At 38.6% G+C, this 15,113-nt stretch overlaps 1 protein-coding gene across 25 annotated transcripts in view; it reads right to left on the bottom strand.

The window, feature by feature from the left end:
* ANKS1B (ankyrin repeat and sterile alpha motif domain containing 1B) overlaps positions 1-15,113 on the bottom strand; it is an 831,972-nt gene that overhangs the window by 76,584 nt on the left and 740,275 nt on the right. For 14 of the 25 annotated variants that reach the window (XM_006914572.2, XM_025048663.1, XM_025048664.1 and 11 more), the window contains 2 exons: positions 6,704-6,811; positions 4,461-4,640 (listed from right to left, as the gene is read on the bottom strand). The exons of 4 other annotated variants lie outside the window; for them this stretch is intronic. In XM_006914572.2, the coding sequence (XP_006914634.1) occupies positions 4,461-4,640; positions 6,704-6,811 (288 nt within the window). Of the gene's footprint in view, positions 1-4,460; positions 4,641-6,703; positions 6,812-15,113 lie in introns of those variants that run through there. 7 more of the 25 variants (XM_025048666.1, XM_006914577.1, XM_025048679.1 and 4 more) reach the window with 2 other exon arrangements.

Genomic DNA, 15,113 nt, shown 5'->3' with positions numbered 1-15,113 from the left:
TCTGTTATAGCATATGACAATTTAGTATTTGTTGAACTGTTACGAAAATATTTTATATCATTTTAGAACAGAGGCAGCCCACAGGGCATCGGGAACCATGGAAGAACCAGGGTACGATCAGGGACAGCAGAGCTGGAGTGCTGGCTCTGTCACGTACCAGTTGTTAGGCAACTCACTCACCCACTTGGGCTTCCTGGGGTACAGGATGAGCTGTTGTGAGGGTTAAAATATGGCACCTGGAATCCCAGGGATGAATCTGGCCATGGCAAGGCTTCTATATGGCTTGGTTTCCATTTCTCTTCTTTTAACAATATCAAAAGAATGAATATTTGTAGAACTAATATAATGTGTAAAATGCTTTCAGATAAAGAAGGAATTGATCTAGTCATACTTATTAAGTAATGCTGTTTGGATCAGAAATGATTAGACTGAACTGAATCTACTTTCTATGATTTAGAAAGAATTTAGACAAAGCCTTTAGAGAGCCTAACGCATTGCTTCAGGCAAATTCTAATTTGGTTTCTTTTGGCTGCACCACCCGGACCGAGCCCTGTAATATTTCAGTTTCCTTGCTTTTAAAATGTGGATCATGCCTGCTTTCAGGTTTGTGTTCTTCAGGCAATATTAATAATTTTATTTAGATGAGAATATTCAAAGCACAAGGACTTCCACATTATGAATAATCCTCATTAATATAAAGCTGAAGTTTGTGCAAAAATCTACATTTCTCTTCCTGTTTAGGAGTCTTTTTATTTTCTGCAAATAGAAGTACTATTTCATTTTTCCATAAGTATCTTCTATAAATGAAGGCCTTCTATAAATGATTTTAACTTTTGCACTGGGGAACTCTTTTCCCTTTATTCATGACTTTGAAGAATGTGATCCCTAAACTTTATTAATTCCATTACTCTCCTTTAGTATTCATTTTAAGAGTATTTTGACTCCTCCTAAATATCATTCAAGAAAATTTCTAAAGATTAAGATTAGGCTCTAAATACCGGAAATATTCTCCCTTCCTTTGACATATTTTCACTTACTATCTCATCTTTGCAGAGCTTGGACTTAAAAGCGGATGTGCCATGTGCTACACGCACATCAACAGCTGTGTCGGATACCTTGTTTGTGCTAAAATGAGATAACAGATGTGGAAGTACTTTAAAAATTTTAAAGCTCTATATGAATTAAGGTATTATTATAAAAATGTGAGTGCAACATTTATTTATTAGGGGTATGGAAATGGGGAAGCATTTCAGAGCTTCTGAGCTAATGTGTACAATTTAGAATTTTAGGTTAGAAAAGCTATATTTTTAGCACAATAGGGAACCCTATTGTTTAAATGTGTTTACATCATTACATTCAGTGGTTTAAAAACTACTAGTAAAAAACTCATTTGTTTCTCACATATTCATTTAAGACAATTTGACGCAAGAATATTGGTTATATCAGAATAAAAGCAAACAATAGCCACAATTTTTGCAGATTCCTCGTATTCTAAGATAGCTATTTTTAATATTGGTTTGAATTGAAAACAAGTAATTATATACCACTCTAGTGTTACCTTTAAAAAAATATTTGCCGACAAATAAACTTAATAGGTAGAATGGACATTAAATGTATCTTCATTTAACTTTAAGCATTACTTTTCCAAATTAAGCAAAGCATTTCCAAACATCTATTGAGCAGACCTTAAGAAGGCAAAACTCCTCTGAATTATTGCAGTCACAAAGAACTTAAGGTTTCTGGCCTATGGCTGGAATTCCAAAGCACTCTAGTGGGAGCTCAGATAAATTTAAAGAAGTAAGCGGGGTTCTGAGAACATGAATCTGTCTGGTGATTCTCTAATAACTGCATTTTCCTTTCTTTTAGCAAGGAAGAAAGAAAGCCTGAAGATGGATGTCTGAGACAGCAAGGTACAGACTGGTTAGGCATGCATTAAGCACACTACAGTAGGCCTTTTGAGAGAAACCCCTTGGGAAAGAAACATGGGGACTGAGCTCCAGGTGGGGAGGAGGTGTAATTAGCTGTCCGCTTACCGGAATCCTAATTGCTAACTCAAATCTTCAGGAAGACTCAACTTTATAGGCTAAGCACATAACTTTGGGGAAGAATGTGGTCTACAGAAAGTACGACGGCTTTTTAAAAAAGCAAGTAGATTTTTAAAAATTAGTATAGCAAACAACCAAAACAAGGGAAGAATAAGAAAAAAAACATCAACTGAGTGGATGAGTAGTGAAAAAGTCACATACATAAAACTGTTCAACATCAAAAGTACCAAGTATTTAATATCTCGAAAGGTAAAAAAAAAGCTTCGAAATGGCACTATTTTTAAGAGGTCCATACATGTTCATTTTTCCATGATTTCGGGCATTTCCAGACTAGAAAACATTCTTAAAACAAACGAATAAAAGGCTACAATTAACGCAACCTAAAGAGTTACGATTCTGGAATCCCTTTTTCTTATTGATCAGATTCCTGTGGTCCCATCTCTTCTTTTCTCTGCAGCAAAAGTGCTGTACTGAACAGCAGTATTTTAGAAAATTTCTAGCAATCTAGTTGCTGATGCAGACCTGTGTCTATACCAGTCTTTCTATCATCAGTAACAGTACACGTGAGGTGAATAAGCACATTCACATGGATCCACTGTAGGTCACCACATCCCATCCGCCTGCTTATCTCTCTCCTCTTTCTGCTTTTGGGCCTTTCTTGCCTGGCCAGATACAAGTTCATTCAGTTTTCTCAAGAACAACATAATTCCTGAAAGCAACACATTCTGATTGGAGTGACAAGAAAAAGATCTAGGCTATTCAAAAGATACACTGCCCCTAGCTTGTGAATCTCCTAAAATAAATAAATAAATAAATAAGGAAGAGAGCAGTCTTGTTAGATTACCTGAGTGTTCACACATAGATGGAAGAGTAATTAATTTCCTCTTTGAAAAAAATCGTACTATGCGGAGATGTTTCATAAATTAGATGAGCAGCTGAGATAGGTGATTCTCTTCCTGAAGCTGGCACAGTCAATAAAAGCTAACGCTCATTAATGCATGATTGCTCCTTACCCAGAGAAGAGAAGGGTTCAGAAAGACTAGGTTTATATTAACACACAAAGACTACATGGTTCAAGGTTAAAACAAACTTTGTCTCTAAAATTCTGCCACTAGAGAGATTTAACCACATTTGTGATCCACAGATACTGACAAATAGCAGGAAATATATGAACGACTTGGGGAAAAAAGCTTTCAGGCTCTTTATTTAAAAAACAACAGTGAAGACATTAATAAGGATTAGAAGGCAATACTTAACAAGAGAGAAAGGAAAAATTATTCTTTTCTGTCTCTCCTACATTTTCCATCTCCCTTCAATAAAATATTCTCCATAATCCCAACATTGCCATTCCTTGCGCAAAGAACTCTGAGAACAATTCAAAATCGAGAGAGCTAAAAAGAAACACAATATCCCAGGCTCTTTCTCTCCAGGGCATTTGCAGGCAGAATAGCCATGGTTTCCAGAACATTCTCTTCACATTTTTCTTTTGTGAGTGGCTGCATAGAATGTTTACGAAAGGCTTTTAAAAACAGAATCTCACCAAACAGTTGAGAAAAATATTTAACAACCCGGGCGAAGCAATTACAGTCAAATTTTCACCTCGAGATTCTCATCTTAGGTGTGGGAGGCAGAGAGAAGCCTCTTAATGCACCAGTCTGAACCTAGAATGAGGATGAAGAGAGTTGAATCTGCCAATATTTGTCAACAAATCCCTATCTTTGAATCTCGGGGCGAAACGGCAGAGCTAGCTGCCTCTCTCTGAATGCGTGTTAGGCCAGTGCCACTGTGCGGTCGTGGTTGACTTCAGTTTCTGAGCAGCAATCTGAGGACAGGCCAGACAGATATGGACTTTCATACCCAAAACATAGAAAGATCTGAACGTGACAGATCTCTCTTTTCAGTTATTTGTGTCAGGCAGCATCATCATTTTCAGCCGCTCGAGGTGACAACGAGAGATGATGCAACTAGTCCCAACAGTATAATTCTGTGTAAATGTATAAACTTGAAAGGAAATTAACAATATTACCTGGAGTTACTTCCTCCCCCGACTTCTGCCCTGTCATCCAGCCAATTTACATTTTATAACGTAGGCTTTTATTATTCATTTTCGTTATGATTTGATTCTTGCACAGTATTATTCCCTTTAGAGCAAAGACTTGCTGGATGCAATGAGATCAGACATAATTTTTTTAACAAGAATGTGTAATAAGGCTCTGTGTATACCTTCCGTTCCCAGAAAGGTCTGTCTCAGCCTAGTTCAAGTGAGCGGGAAATGAAAGCCGTGGCATAAAAAAATGGTAAAGTTCCAGTTAGTGTGGACAACAGGCATCCATCGTAAGCTGTTATTCAAAATTAGAATGCATTACTTGCTACGGAGGAAAGGCGACAACGTCACAGAGGCTTTTAACACCTTACCTGGGCCATCTGCCTCTCCAGTTTTGATCGGGGAATATCATCAAAGTAGTTTTCATTTCTTCTCCTCCTTGCATCGCCCTGCATGATAATGTGAGGAACGTCTAGGGAGCCACCAGTGGTGTAAGTGCTTTGGCTAAGTGATGGAGACAACTGAGGAGGAGTGTGATTACCACTGGGTTCCTGAATGGAAATACATCATGAAGTAAATACCATGCTTTTGTGGCTAACCTTTGGTTGCAAAATTGTGAAATACTGACAAGACAAACTGCGGGGGTGGGGAGTCATTCTTGAATCAACTGCCAAGGAATGGATGACATTCCACCATTTTGTTAATGGCACGATCTAGTCAATACCTTTCCCCCTAAATATTTCAGGTCAAAGGTTTAAAGTATAAAGAATCAGGCTGTTTTCTTAACCCAGCACTCTGGGTGATCTCAGAGGAGAGTAGCACACAGATGTCGGGCACCCCTGACGCTGTCACGTCGGTTTACAAGGAGCCGTGTGTTCACATGGACGAACTGTCCTCACCACGGCAGATGCCATGATGAGAGAGCTACAATGAGAGCCAATGGGTCTTGATCCTCCACCAGAGAGTGGTCTGGCAATCAGGTGGGGAAAAGGACGCAGCATGGAGAGATGGCATGTCACACGTACAGATGGCAGAGTAATGCATACGACAGTGGATGCGTTTCAGTGGTAAAGATGACTCAAGCTGAAGGAAATTGGTCAGAAGAAAGATGAGGTGCAGCAGACAGCTGGGCTCTAGTGTTTGCAAGTAAGAAGAGGATTGAGTTGCGCTAGTCCCTGAGCCTCCCTCAGATTTCTGGACAAAGTTAAGGTTCCTTTGACAAGTTAAGATTTGGCATGTTTTTCTTGGGAATCTCTGTTTGTTGTTACCCTAAATCTCTTCCAGGGAACCAGAGGGATGGGTTCAGAAGGGGAAAGAAAGAGAATAGGGTAAGTAGCAGGAAATGACTCCTCTAAACAGTCATTTTAGGATGATTATACTGATGGTGCCTATATCTTTTTTCCCTTTAGTGTAGCAAAATGAAGGCAAAACAATAATCTCTTTTACCCTCTTTCCTGCCCCCCAATTTATTTGAAGCTCCTCTTATTGTGGGAGAAAAAAAGCTCCTATTTCTCCTTTCACTACTCCTAAAGCCCTCAACTAGCTTCCAAATGTCCCAGTGTCTCCCAATTGCCCTAAAAATCAATTTTCCTCAGGGCTCCATTCTGGAGCTACTTCTCCTACATTTCCTGAAATCTTTGCACATTTTCTTCTTTAAAAATGAATCGGACTCAAATCTTAACAGCTCCTCTTCTGCCCGACCCTCTGCTCTCTTGACAGTGGTCATGCTGTTTTCCGACGTTCACTGATAAGAGGCATTCTACCGCATTTCATTGCTGGCAGTTATGTCTAAATGCCATGCGTTGTGTTCATCATTTACTACCACTTCCTTTTCTTATACTTGCAGAATGGGAATCAGAAGTGAGCAAGGTACAGGGCTAACTAAAGAGAACAGAGTTGGAACTCTCCGACCGGTCATGGAGATTCTGGTGTTTTGATAAATTTTAGAAAAGTTCCTTGAGGCCTCACAAAACCCAGTGACTATTTTGGCGGCTACTTCTCACTCCATTTTGCCTGGAAATCATCTCTTTTGTTCTCTTTCTCTCTGTTCTTGCCTTCCTTCCCCTTCCATTTTTTTCTACCTAAGGTTTCTCTCTCTCGTTTTGCTACCCCATAATCCTAAAATATAGTTGAAATAGTTTATTGAATAAAATTCTAGATTCTCTATTCTTAACTTTTGAAATGGGTAAAGCTGGGCAATTTTTACTTCTTAAAGAAGAGAAGACCTTAAGGTTAATTTTAAATGGATCTTTACTTAACTATAGTCCTGGATCAATTTTCTTTCTGTGGGTTTGAGGAGTTTGACAGAAAACTCATTTCCTCTCTCCTGGTGTAGACGGGAGTGTGGGATGGCAGTAGCGAGAGTGGTTCTTTAAAGGTGGTGGTTTGTCAGATGTGTTTCTAAATCTCAAAACTATTGTATTTAACTAAGGGCGGGAAAAAATCTTATTAAAAAACACAATCGAAAGTGAGACTGTGTTTTATATGGATAAGGTGAGTTATGTGGAAAACAGCCTGTGCTTCCTGATCCATTGTTTTAGTCGTTTCATGTTATTGCCCAAAATAAATTGGGGGGCTAAGCATGGAGAGCAACACGAATGTGCTGAGCACTTACCCTGAGGGTGATGGACCGAGGGGGCTTCTGTGGCGGATCCTCGTGCAGCCTGTCTCCCAGAGATGCCAAAATACGTTTCCTGTGGCCAATCAAATTGATTTTTAAAACCTGAAATGACATATATTTGGGTTAAATATTTCATTTGAGAAAAATAACCTTCGTACGTCCTAAAAAGATGAAGGAATGAAAAGAGCTTTGTGCGAAGTTACTTCTGCACCATGAGAGGCGTGAAATCAGGGTGACCCTCGGAGTCCAGAAAGAGGGGAGTAACGTGGAGAAAGTCTCGAGGGGCAAAGTAGAGGGGGTAGGAAGAGAAAGCAGAGACAGTGCTCCTTCTACTCATGCGACCCTGGAGTCCCATTCTCCACTCGACAGCTGGAAGACCTTTCAAAAGTACAAGTGGAGTCTTCTCCCTAACCACACGACCGCTCCAAAAGCTTGCTTTTGGTCTTAGAATAAAATCTGAGCCCTGACCTGACCTTGAGCTCCAACAGGGCTGGTTGCTCTCTGTCTGGCTCGCGTCCTTGCCTCTCTCCTCTTCATTCGGGACACCTGGTCACACTGGCCTTCTCTGTGCCTTGAACATTCCATTCTCACTCCCACTAGGGTCTCTAACTCTGTTTGTCCATCTGCCTGGAATGCTTCCCCTGAGAATTTCAAAAGATGCCTTCTCATCCCTCTGGACACTGCTCAGGTGGTATCTCTTCACAAAGATTTAGTGTTTGTGTGCCCCTCTCCCCCAGGTAAGCTTTCTGAGAGCAGGGACCTGGTCTATCTTTATCACTTATTTCCCCAAAGCCTAAAGCAATGCCTGAAATAATAGGGGCTCAATGAATATGAAAGAATGAATGTTAATATAGATAATAGTAGTGAAGAAGAGTTACGGTCAAGCCCTATCTACTTGGGGGAGACTCAGAGTCTCCCCAGGATAGGATTTTGAATCTGACAGTGCTGCAAAGGGCACAGTGTAGAAGAGATGGCAAAGGGAACCAAGATTTGAAAATAGCCCCAGTCCCTATTCCTTCTTGGAGTTTTACAAGTACTACCCCTGTCAATCTTCTCTATCTGGAAGGGATTCTTTTAGCTTTACAGATGAGGAGACAGAGGTTCAGAGTGGTTAAGGTGCCTAAGAGCTAGTATGCGGTGGCCTGGAGATTGCAGTCAGGTTTGCTGATTTCAAAACTTTTTCTACTCCAATGTAAACTTCAAAGTTTGGGCATATCTCCAAATATTACTGACTTTTAAAAACAACAAGAATGATTCCTTAGAAATGTGTTTACCCCTTCCGCTGCCCATGTGTAGTTCCAGGATATAACAACTCTGGTTAGGTAATTAGTTCCCAAAGTACACTACACACTGTGTAAATGACTTTTTTTTTTTTTTAAAAAAAATTCTCTTTCCAGCTTTAAATGGGTGGGGGTAGGCATTTCATTTGTGCTAGCTTGAAATTTTATTTGCCTACTTGTCAGCTTATTGGCTTCTCTGCCCAAATTTATTTAGATTTCAAACTAGTATTTAAACTAGAATGTCCACATGCACCATATCCCAATGATTTCATAAACTTTCATCCTCCCAGGCTGACGAAACTTAATCTTTGCAGTTTGTTTTCATAGAGCAGGCCTTCCTCCCCATAGATCATTTTAATTGAATTTCTCTGTACCTTCTCTTACCCGAGCACAACTGCTTAAGGTTTATTGAACAAATTGCTCATAATATTCCAGGTATAAGTGAACCATGGCTTTACATTTGAGCAGGATACTATTTTCTGCATTTAATCCCCCTTTTAAATGCCCTTTCTAAGCACTTTTATCTGTAGTAGGAATAACTAGGGGGAAAAAAACACTGACTTGAAAAATCTAATTTTGTTACAGCTGATAATTCAAAGCCCTTTAATCTTGGAAGGATGGTTTAAATTATTTCTCCCTAAATTCCTTATCTTACGGTTGTCCATGCAGAAGCCCGTCTGCTTCCCTTCTGCCCACTCGTATAGGCCTGTGTTACCTTTCTGCATTTGTATTAGTCAGCTTGGCATTTCACTACCTGAAGAAGCTTGGCAGGTTTTGCAAACCTAGAATTTCACCATAAAATCCTTTCAGATGATTTACAAATATGCTAAATAAGTGTGGTCCCGATGCTGCTTACTTGTAGGCAATATTGTTTATATGACCCAAACAGCTTTATATTCTTTTTTTAAGCATCAAGATCAAAGAATTCCCCCATTTCAGAAAAATACAACATTAACCTTTGCAAGTGTATTTTGTAAGTCTAAAAACACTACATTTTCTTATTTCTTTTTATTCTTACTCTTAATTACTTTGCCAAAGGCTTATCTTGAATATGAATTCCTCCCATAAAATCCCCACTGCCTTTCTCCCAGAAGGTAATGGGATCTGATGTTATTGGTACTATCTTGGGCTCCTGAGTCCTGCCCTGAAATGTTTTTATAGTAATACGGACATTCGATATTATTTTGATAAAAAAAAAGAAAACTGGCACTAAACAAATAACTGTGGTTAAATTGAGCTGGTGGAACCTCTATTGCTGTTTTTGGTTTACTCTCCCACAACTCAGTTGTGGACAAGTTACCTGATTCCTCTGGTCTTGGTGTTCTCACCTATAAAGTAAGGAAGTTAATGCTAATCTCAAATGTTGTTGGGAAGATGAAGAAGAAACTGTGAGAATACCCAGCGCAGGGCTTGGCACAGAGCAGATGCAACCTTCACAGTGTGCCTATTCCAGCTAGTACACTCAAAGGATGCACGGAAATCCTGATGCAGAAAATCAGGGACTTGGTCATTTTTATCATTAATCATGTCAAACAAATTCACTCGTGCTTTGCACAAAGAGATGGGGCTAACCTTGGAGAAGCCCTCTCTGAAGTGGTGTGTACTGGCAGGAATGGATCTGGTTTCTAGCTATTAGTTTAATATTAGACCTAATCTAAAAGAAGGTATGCTTCTTCCATGCACACTTAATCCCTGACAGGAGGTAAGCTAAGTCATTCCTCTACACTGGAGCTCCATTGCTGCCTTATCCACAGAACTGCCTAGATAGACAGACAGATGAACAAATTAACACACAGTGATGATTCATATCAAGAACATCTGGGTAGCTCTCCTTACTTATCAGAAATGATCCCGAATCACAGAAGACAGTGATGATAACTATCATTTATTGAACACTTACTATGTTCTAGCTCTGCTAGAAACTGTATCAAGTGCATTATATATGTGTACACATGTCTCATTTAATCCTTAAAAATACATCATCATTTCCATTTTAGAGATGCAAAACCTGAGACTCAGAAACACTGAATAACTTGTCTATGGTCATATCGCTCACAGGTGTCATGGCCTGTGTTCACACCTGATTCTTAGCCTGCTCCTCACCACTCACCATGCTCTTCTTAGTATTAACCTCTAAACCCAGGCTATGTTATTGGTTATACTGTTATGATGCATTTAAGATGGTGCTTTTTATTTTGAGTGTTGTCATGTTCAAAACATTTATACTGGCTCTTGACCATCTAAAAAACATTAAAATAATACAGCTTCAGTTTTGGACGAGGCTATTAGCAGTGTTAAAGCCAGACCAAAAGGGCTCAGGCAAGTACCTTGCAGAGTTCCCTGTGAAATGCATACACAGGCATCCCTGCTTACCGAAAGTTTGTTTTTATGCCACTTTGCTTTTCTGAAAGACCTACAACATTAGTACCCATTTTTGCTAACTGGAAGAAATCTGAAGAGAATTTTTGCTTTTACCAAAAAAAAAGAGAGAGAGAAAAATTGAAAATAGTGTTCAGTGTTTGCTTTGCAGGGAGCCATTATGGAGGCAGCCGCACCCCGAGTGATGAGAGTGGCCCCGCCAGACTCCTTTCCCAGGAACTACGCTCAGCGCCGCAGCCTCAAGCCGCCATAGCTTTGAACTGTGTCTGTGAACATCTGTGCTTCATCTCCATTTATTTTGTGCATCACTTAGTAAGATGTGTCCCCAGGTAAATTCTTCGCTTTAAGCCATTTTGGCTTAAGGAAGGTTTCATAGGAACGCTCTGCTTTTGGGGTAGCAGGGGAAACCGGTATAGACAAAGAACAGAAGTCCTCATCGACCCAAGAGTCAAGCTGGCTAACAGTAGAGTGGTAGGGAGGGTGATGTTTGGCTTCAAGACTCTCAAGGAGACAATATGAATTCCAATCAGCAAGACAATAACAATATTTCAAAGAAAGATAGCCAGTATGCAAAAGTCAAGTCCAAAAGCAATTAGGTTTGCCGTGAGCAAGAACAGCTTAACATCTGACAGTTGTAAGCAGATAGGGAAGAAGTGGAATCTACTACCCCAGGCACCATAACCGATGACTAGTCAGTTTATAAACCTTTAATTTTCAAAAAGTCAGAGCAATGGCTACTGTGGTAAAGCAAACTTCTGTATTGTTTTCATTATTGCTTGGGTGAAAGTTAACTGCATGTATAAGGAACCCAATGGGAGTAAAGGTAAAGTAACTGAAATACATTGGAGATTTACTTATTCTAAGATAGTGACAAAACTCAGTTCAACTCGGAAAACAATATGGAGTTTCTGCCGCAAATTATTCTGGAAGATTCAAAGAGGAAATGTGGGAAGAGTGGATACAAATAACTACATTTTTAAACTATTAACTAAGAAAAATTATTATACACATGAGTGTAAGAATGTGGTTCTAACTGTTCAGTTCCAATAGGTAAGAAATAAAAGTCATTGCAGGTTTTGTTAATGGTTCTTATTACAACTCATGAGAAATGTGAGTCAAAGGCAAAAAACACTGTTGAAACAACATGGGCCGGCCTCATATTGGTATCCACTCATCAGAGTAGTAGCTGCCTCTAGGAATTTTCTCCAGTATCAATTACACGGGACAGCTTCAGAAACCCCATCAAAAATCCCAGCAGTAGGAGAATAACTGTGCTGAGTGACAATGCTATAATATTATGTCACTGTCATTTATGTTTCTGGATTTAACTGTGGGAATTCTGCGAGACAATATCTTGACATTACTCTTGCACTGAACAGCTCACATCAGAATATATGTCACAGCAACAGCGAAAGTGAGCGCACTCAGACTTCTTTCTCTTCTTTTTAAATTTAATGTGATATAAGTTAAACGTGTAAATTTAACATGATATAAATTTAATGTTTTTTTCTTTACTTGTTCTTAAACAATGTTTTCTTCTTCTTCTTCTTCTTCATCATCATCATCATCATCATCATCATCCTGCTTTTCCATTATAGAGACAGAAAATACAGGAAAACAAATAAGTGAACAAGTTATACATAGGCTATTAGCATTTAGGCATGTTTCCTTTCATTTTGTTCCTATGATTATGTTTTGTAGTGGCCATAATGTAAGTACCATTTTCATCTTAATTTTTTCACCCAATTTTAAAGCTAAAGAACTTTCCTACAGATTCGACCCTCAGTAGACATTTTAAGTAACTCCATATTACCATATTACCGCTTTAGAGAAGCATGTCAGAATTCACTAACCATTCCCCTTTTTGTTGGAAAGTTAGCCCGTGCTTCTTTTTCTGGATACCAAATATTCCACATCCTTAAAAAAATCCGATCACCCTACAATTTCCATTTTCGTTGCTATGTTTGCATAGACACAAAATGAAAAGCACCAAAACGAAACGAAACGAAACAAACCCCTGCAAGAATGCACAAGAGTCACGAAGAAAAGTTACGTAGCAACAGTCTGTCTCCATGTTCTGCATGAAATCTCAATCCATTTATTGCCGGCTGGACCAAGTCCTCCAGGGGAAATCGCAAATCCACGTAATCTTCCTCAGCGTCGCATTTTGCATTTGTTTCATTTTGGAGTTCAGATTTAGCGGACAGACGTGAAATAATACGTGTAGCTGGAATCCTCCAGAGATTACACATGCAGCACCACTGAGCACATGAGCGATTCTAGTTATCGTCACCGTGGGACTGCATCCTTTTTACGTCTGGGTTTTTACTTAGGGAGAGATTTTTATTTTATTTTGTATAAATGGTATTTAGGATGAAACAGCTTCCATTTTAAGGGGGGTAGACTGTTCCCCTTTTCTTTTTCCAGATATTTGCCAACTAAGGACAGCAGCTTCCATGGAAGTCTCGAGAGCTCTTCTGGCTTCAGAATGATCTCTTTTCAACAAAACTGCAAGTGTTCTGAGGAATTCTGGTGGTTTTAAACATCTAGAATGGAAGCTGAAGTAGAAGTTTATTTGCTTTGTTCTCATCTGCAGAACTAAAATTGCAATTAAATGTGAAGTGGTTATAATTTCTAAACACTTTCTACCTGAGAACATGAAGACGAAAGTGCCTGTGTGTCATCCAATTTCAACTCCCACCATTCCAGAAATCCTCATTTGAACTTGTATCTGATTTTTGACTGTGACATTTTCTCTCTTATTTTTTGGACTGTAATAATCTATGTGTGGCAAAGGTATGGTGGATAGAAAGACCTCTGAAGCAGAAAGTTATGATATTTGGTTTTTCCTCTGACTCTTCCTCTAGCTAAGAGATCCTTAACATCTTTGAGTTGTGATATTAAAGGGAAAGTAATAATCTTATTCAACAAACATTTAACCACCATGCTATGCAATTTGTGAGTCACAAAGAAGAAGAAATATTCAGTTCTCTAGGGCTCTCAATCCAGTAGGTGGAAAAATATTTTAAAATATATGTGTGCATATAATTCTATCTATTATGTATCCAATCATCCATCTATCCACCCATCCATCCACTTACCTAACATCCATTCATTTATCTATCTAAATACATATGTCTATACACCCCTTCAAGACTAAAAATGATTTCTGTAGATTGAATAAGAATGGTTAAGTAGCTGCTGTGAAAATTATAAAGCACTGAACTAAGGCATTATTTCTCTTTTGAGTATAACAGAAAGTTAAAACTTTTTTACTCTATCCTTGAGTAATCCTGACAGCATCCCTGAAACCTCAGATCTCATCCTCACACAGTAACAACAAATGAAGCAGGGGAGGTGTCTCTGAAAGGCAAAGAGGAAAGGAAAAGAACACTCATATCATCCTTCTTCCTCTTTATACTCTCAACAGTTTTCTATTTCTTCCAAGTTTTAGCACCTTAATTCCTTTGCACAGTCTTACCACGGGTGATGTAAAACTTCCTTACCTATCACCATCTGTAACTCCTTCCCTTATCTTTAACACTTCATCTAAGAAAAAAAAAAGTCCTTTGACTAGATTTTCCAAGTTTTCTTTTCCTTTCCTTCTGCTCTTACTTCCCAAAGCAAATAACAGTTTGTATGACAGATGCCATCAAAATGCAATCGTGTTACCCATGGGAAGGAAAAGAGGTTCCAAGTGATACAGCTCCAGAGAGAGCAAAGGACAGTGAAAAAGAGTGAGTGAGAGAGTGAGCGAGAGGGAGGAGTGTTTGTGTGTTTTCTGAATATAGTCTGTTTCCATAAACAGGAAATACTAATTATGAGGAAATGAGATAATCTTTGCATGGAAAGAGAGACCTTAATGGTATAATTGCCTCTGAGCGTTTAAGGGTTCTGGAGGTAGAAAGCCTTCTTTTGTAATCAAGGAGAATCTTAGATTTATTTGTAAAGCTCTCTGAATTACCTCTTGATGAAGGTACTAATTTTCTGATTATATTTTCACGTAAACATTACTCCAGAAGATTAAAAAAATACAAGCAAACCAACCAATCAGTTCCTAACTAATTTCCCTGTAAGTTACTTTTAAGTACAGCTTGCTGAGAATTCAATTTTCTTAGAAGTTTGGTTTGCATTGCTCATAACCTGATTATTGGGATTACTAAAAGAAAATTCTGTTACAAAAGAAAATGGGAAATATGTGCCATATCCCACATCTGAAGTCATTTTTGGAGACATGATGATGGGCTAATAGTATCTGAAATCTGCATATCTCTTTGCAGTATTATGAATATATAAAAAAGCTCTGCGTCCTAAGGAGTAGAGAGGCCATGGTTTTGCTTGTTTTGCTAAACATGTAGGATATTTACGTCTAGTGAGGGTATTTCTCAACTTGTTTCTAAACTAAAATTTTTTGAGATCATAAAGCTCTTATGATCTACTATATTGAATGACCGATGTTCTTAGTCTTATAAATAAAATTATATTTAACAAAATTCATTATTAACACATGCCCATATGTTATAAATTTAACTGAAATATTCAAAATATGTAAATGTACCCATATGTGTAAAGAGAAGCTTGAAGACAAATTGAATCTCAAGAGACAATCCTAGGTGAGTGACAGCTGAAGTGTTCAATTTTTGTATTACAAATGGTCTCCTTTTCCACTCTTTGGCTAGCTCCTTTTGCTGTTTAGCTACTTTAATGGCATGTAACACCCTCCATCAGAGGGTAGAATAGGGAAA

The sequence above is a fragment of the Pteropus alecto genome, unplaced genomic scaffold (genome assembly GCF_000325575.1).
Source record: "Pteropus alecto unplaced genomic scaffold, ASM32557v1 scaffold94, whole genome shotgun sequence".
Taxonomy (NCBI): Eukaryota; Metazoa; Chordata; class Mammalia; order Chiroptera; family Pteropodidae; genus Pteropus; species Pteropus alecto.
Note: the sequence above shows the minus strand (reverse complement) of the source record. Positions and strands in the feature narration are given on the sequence as shown.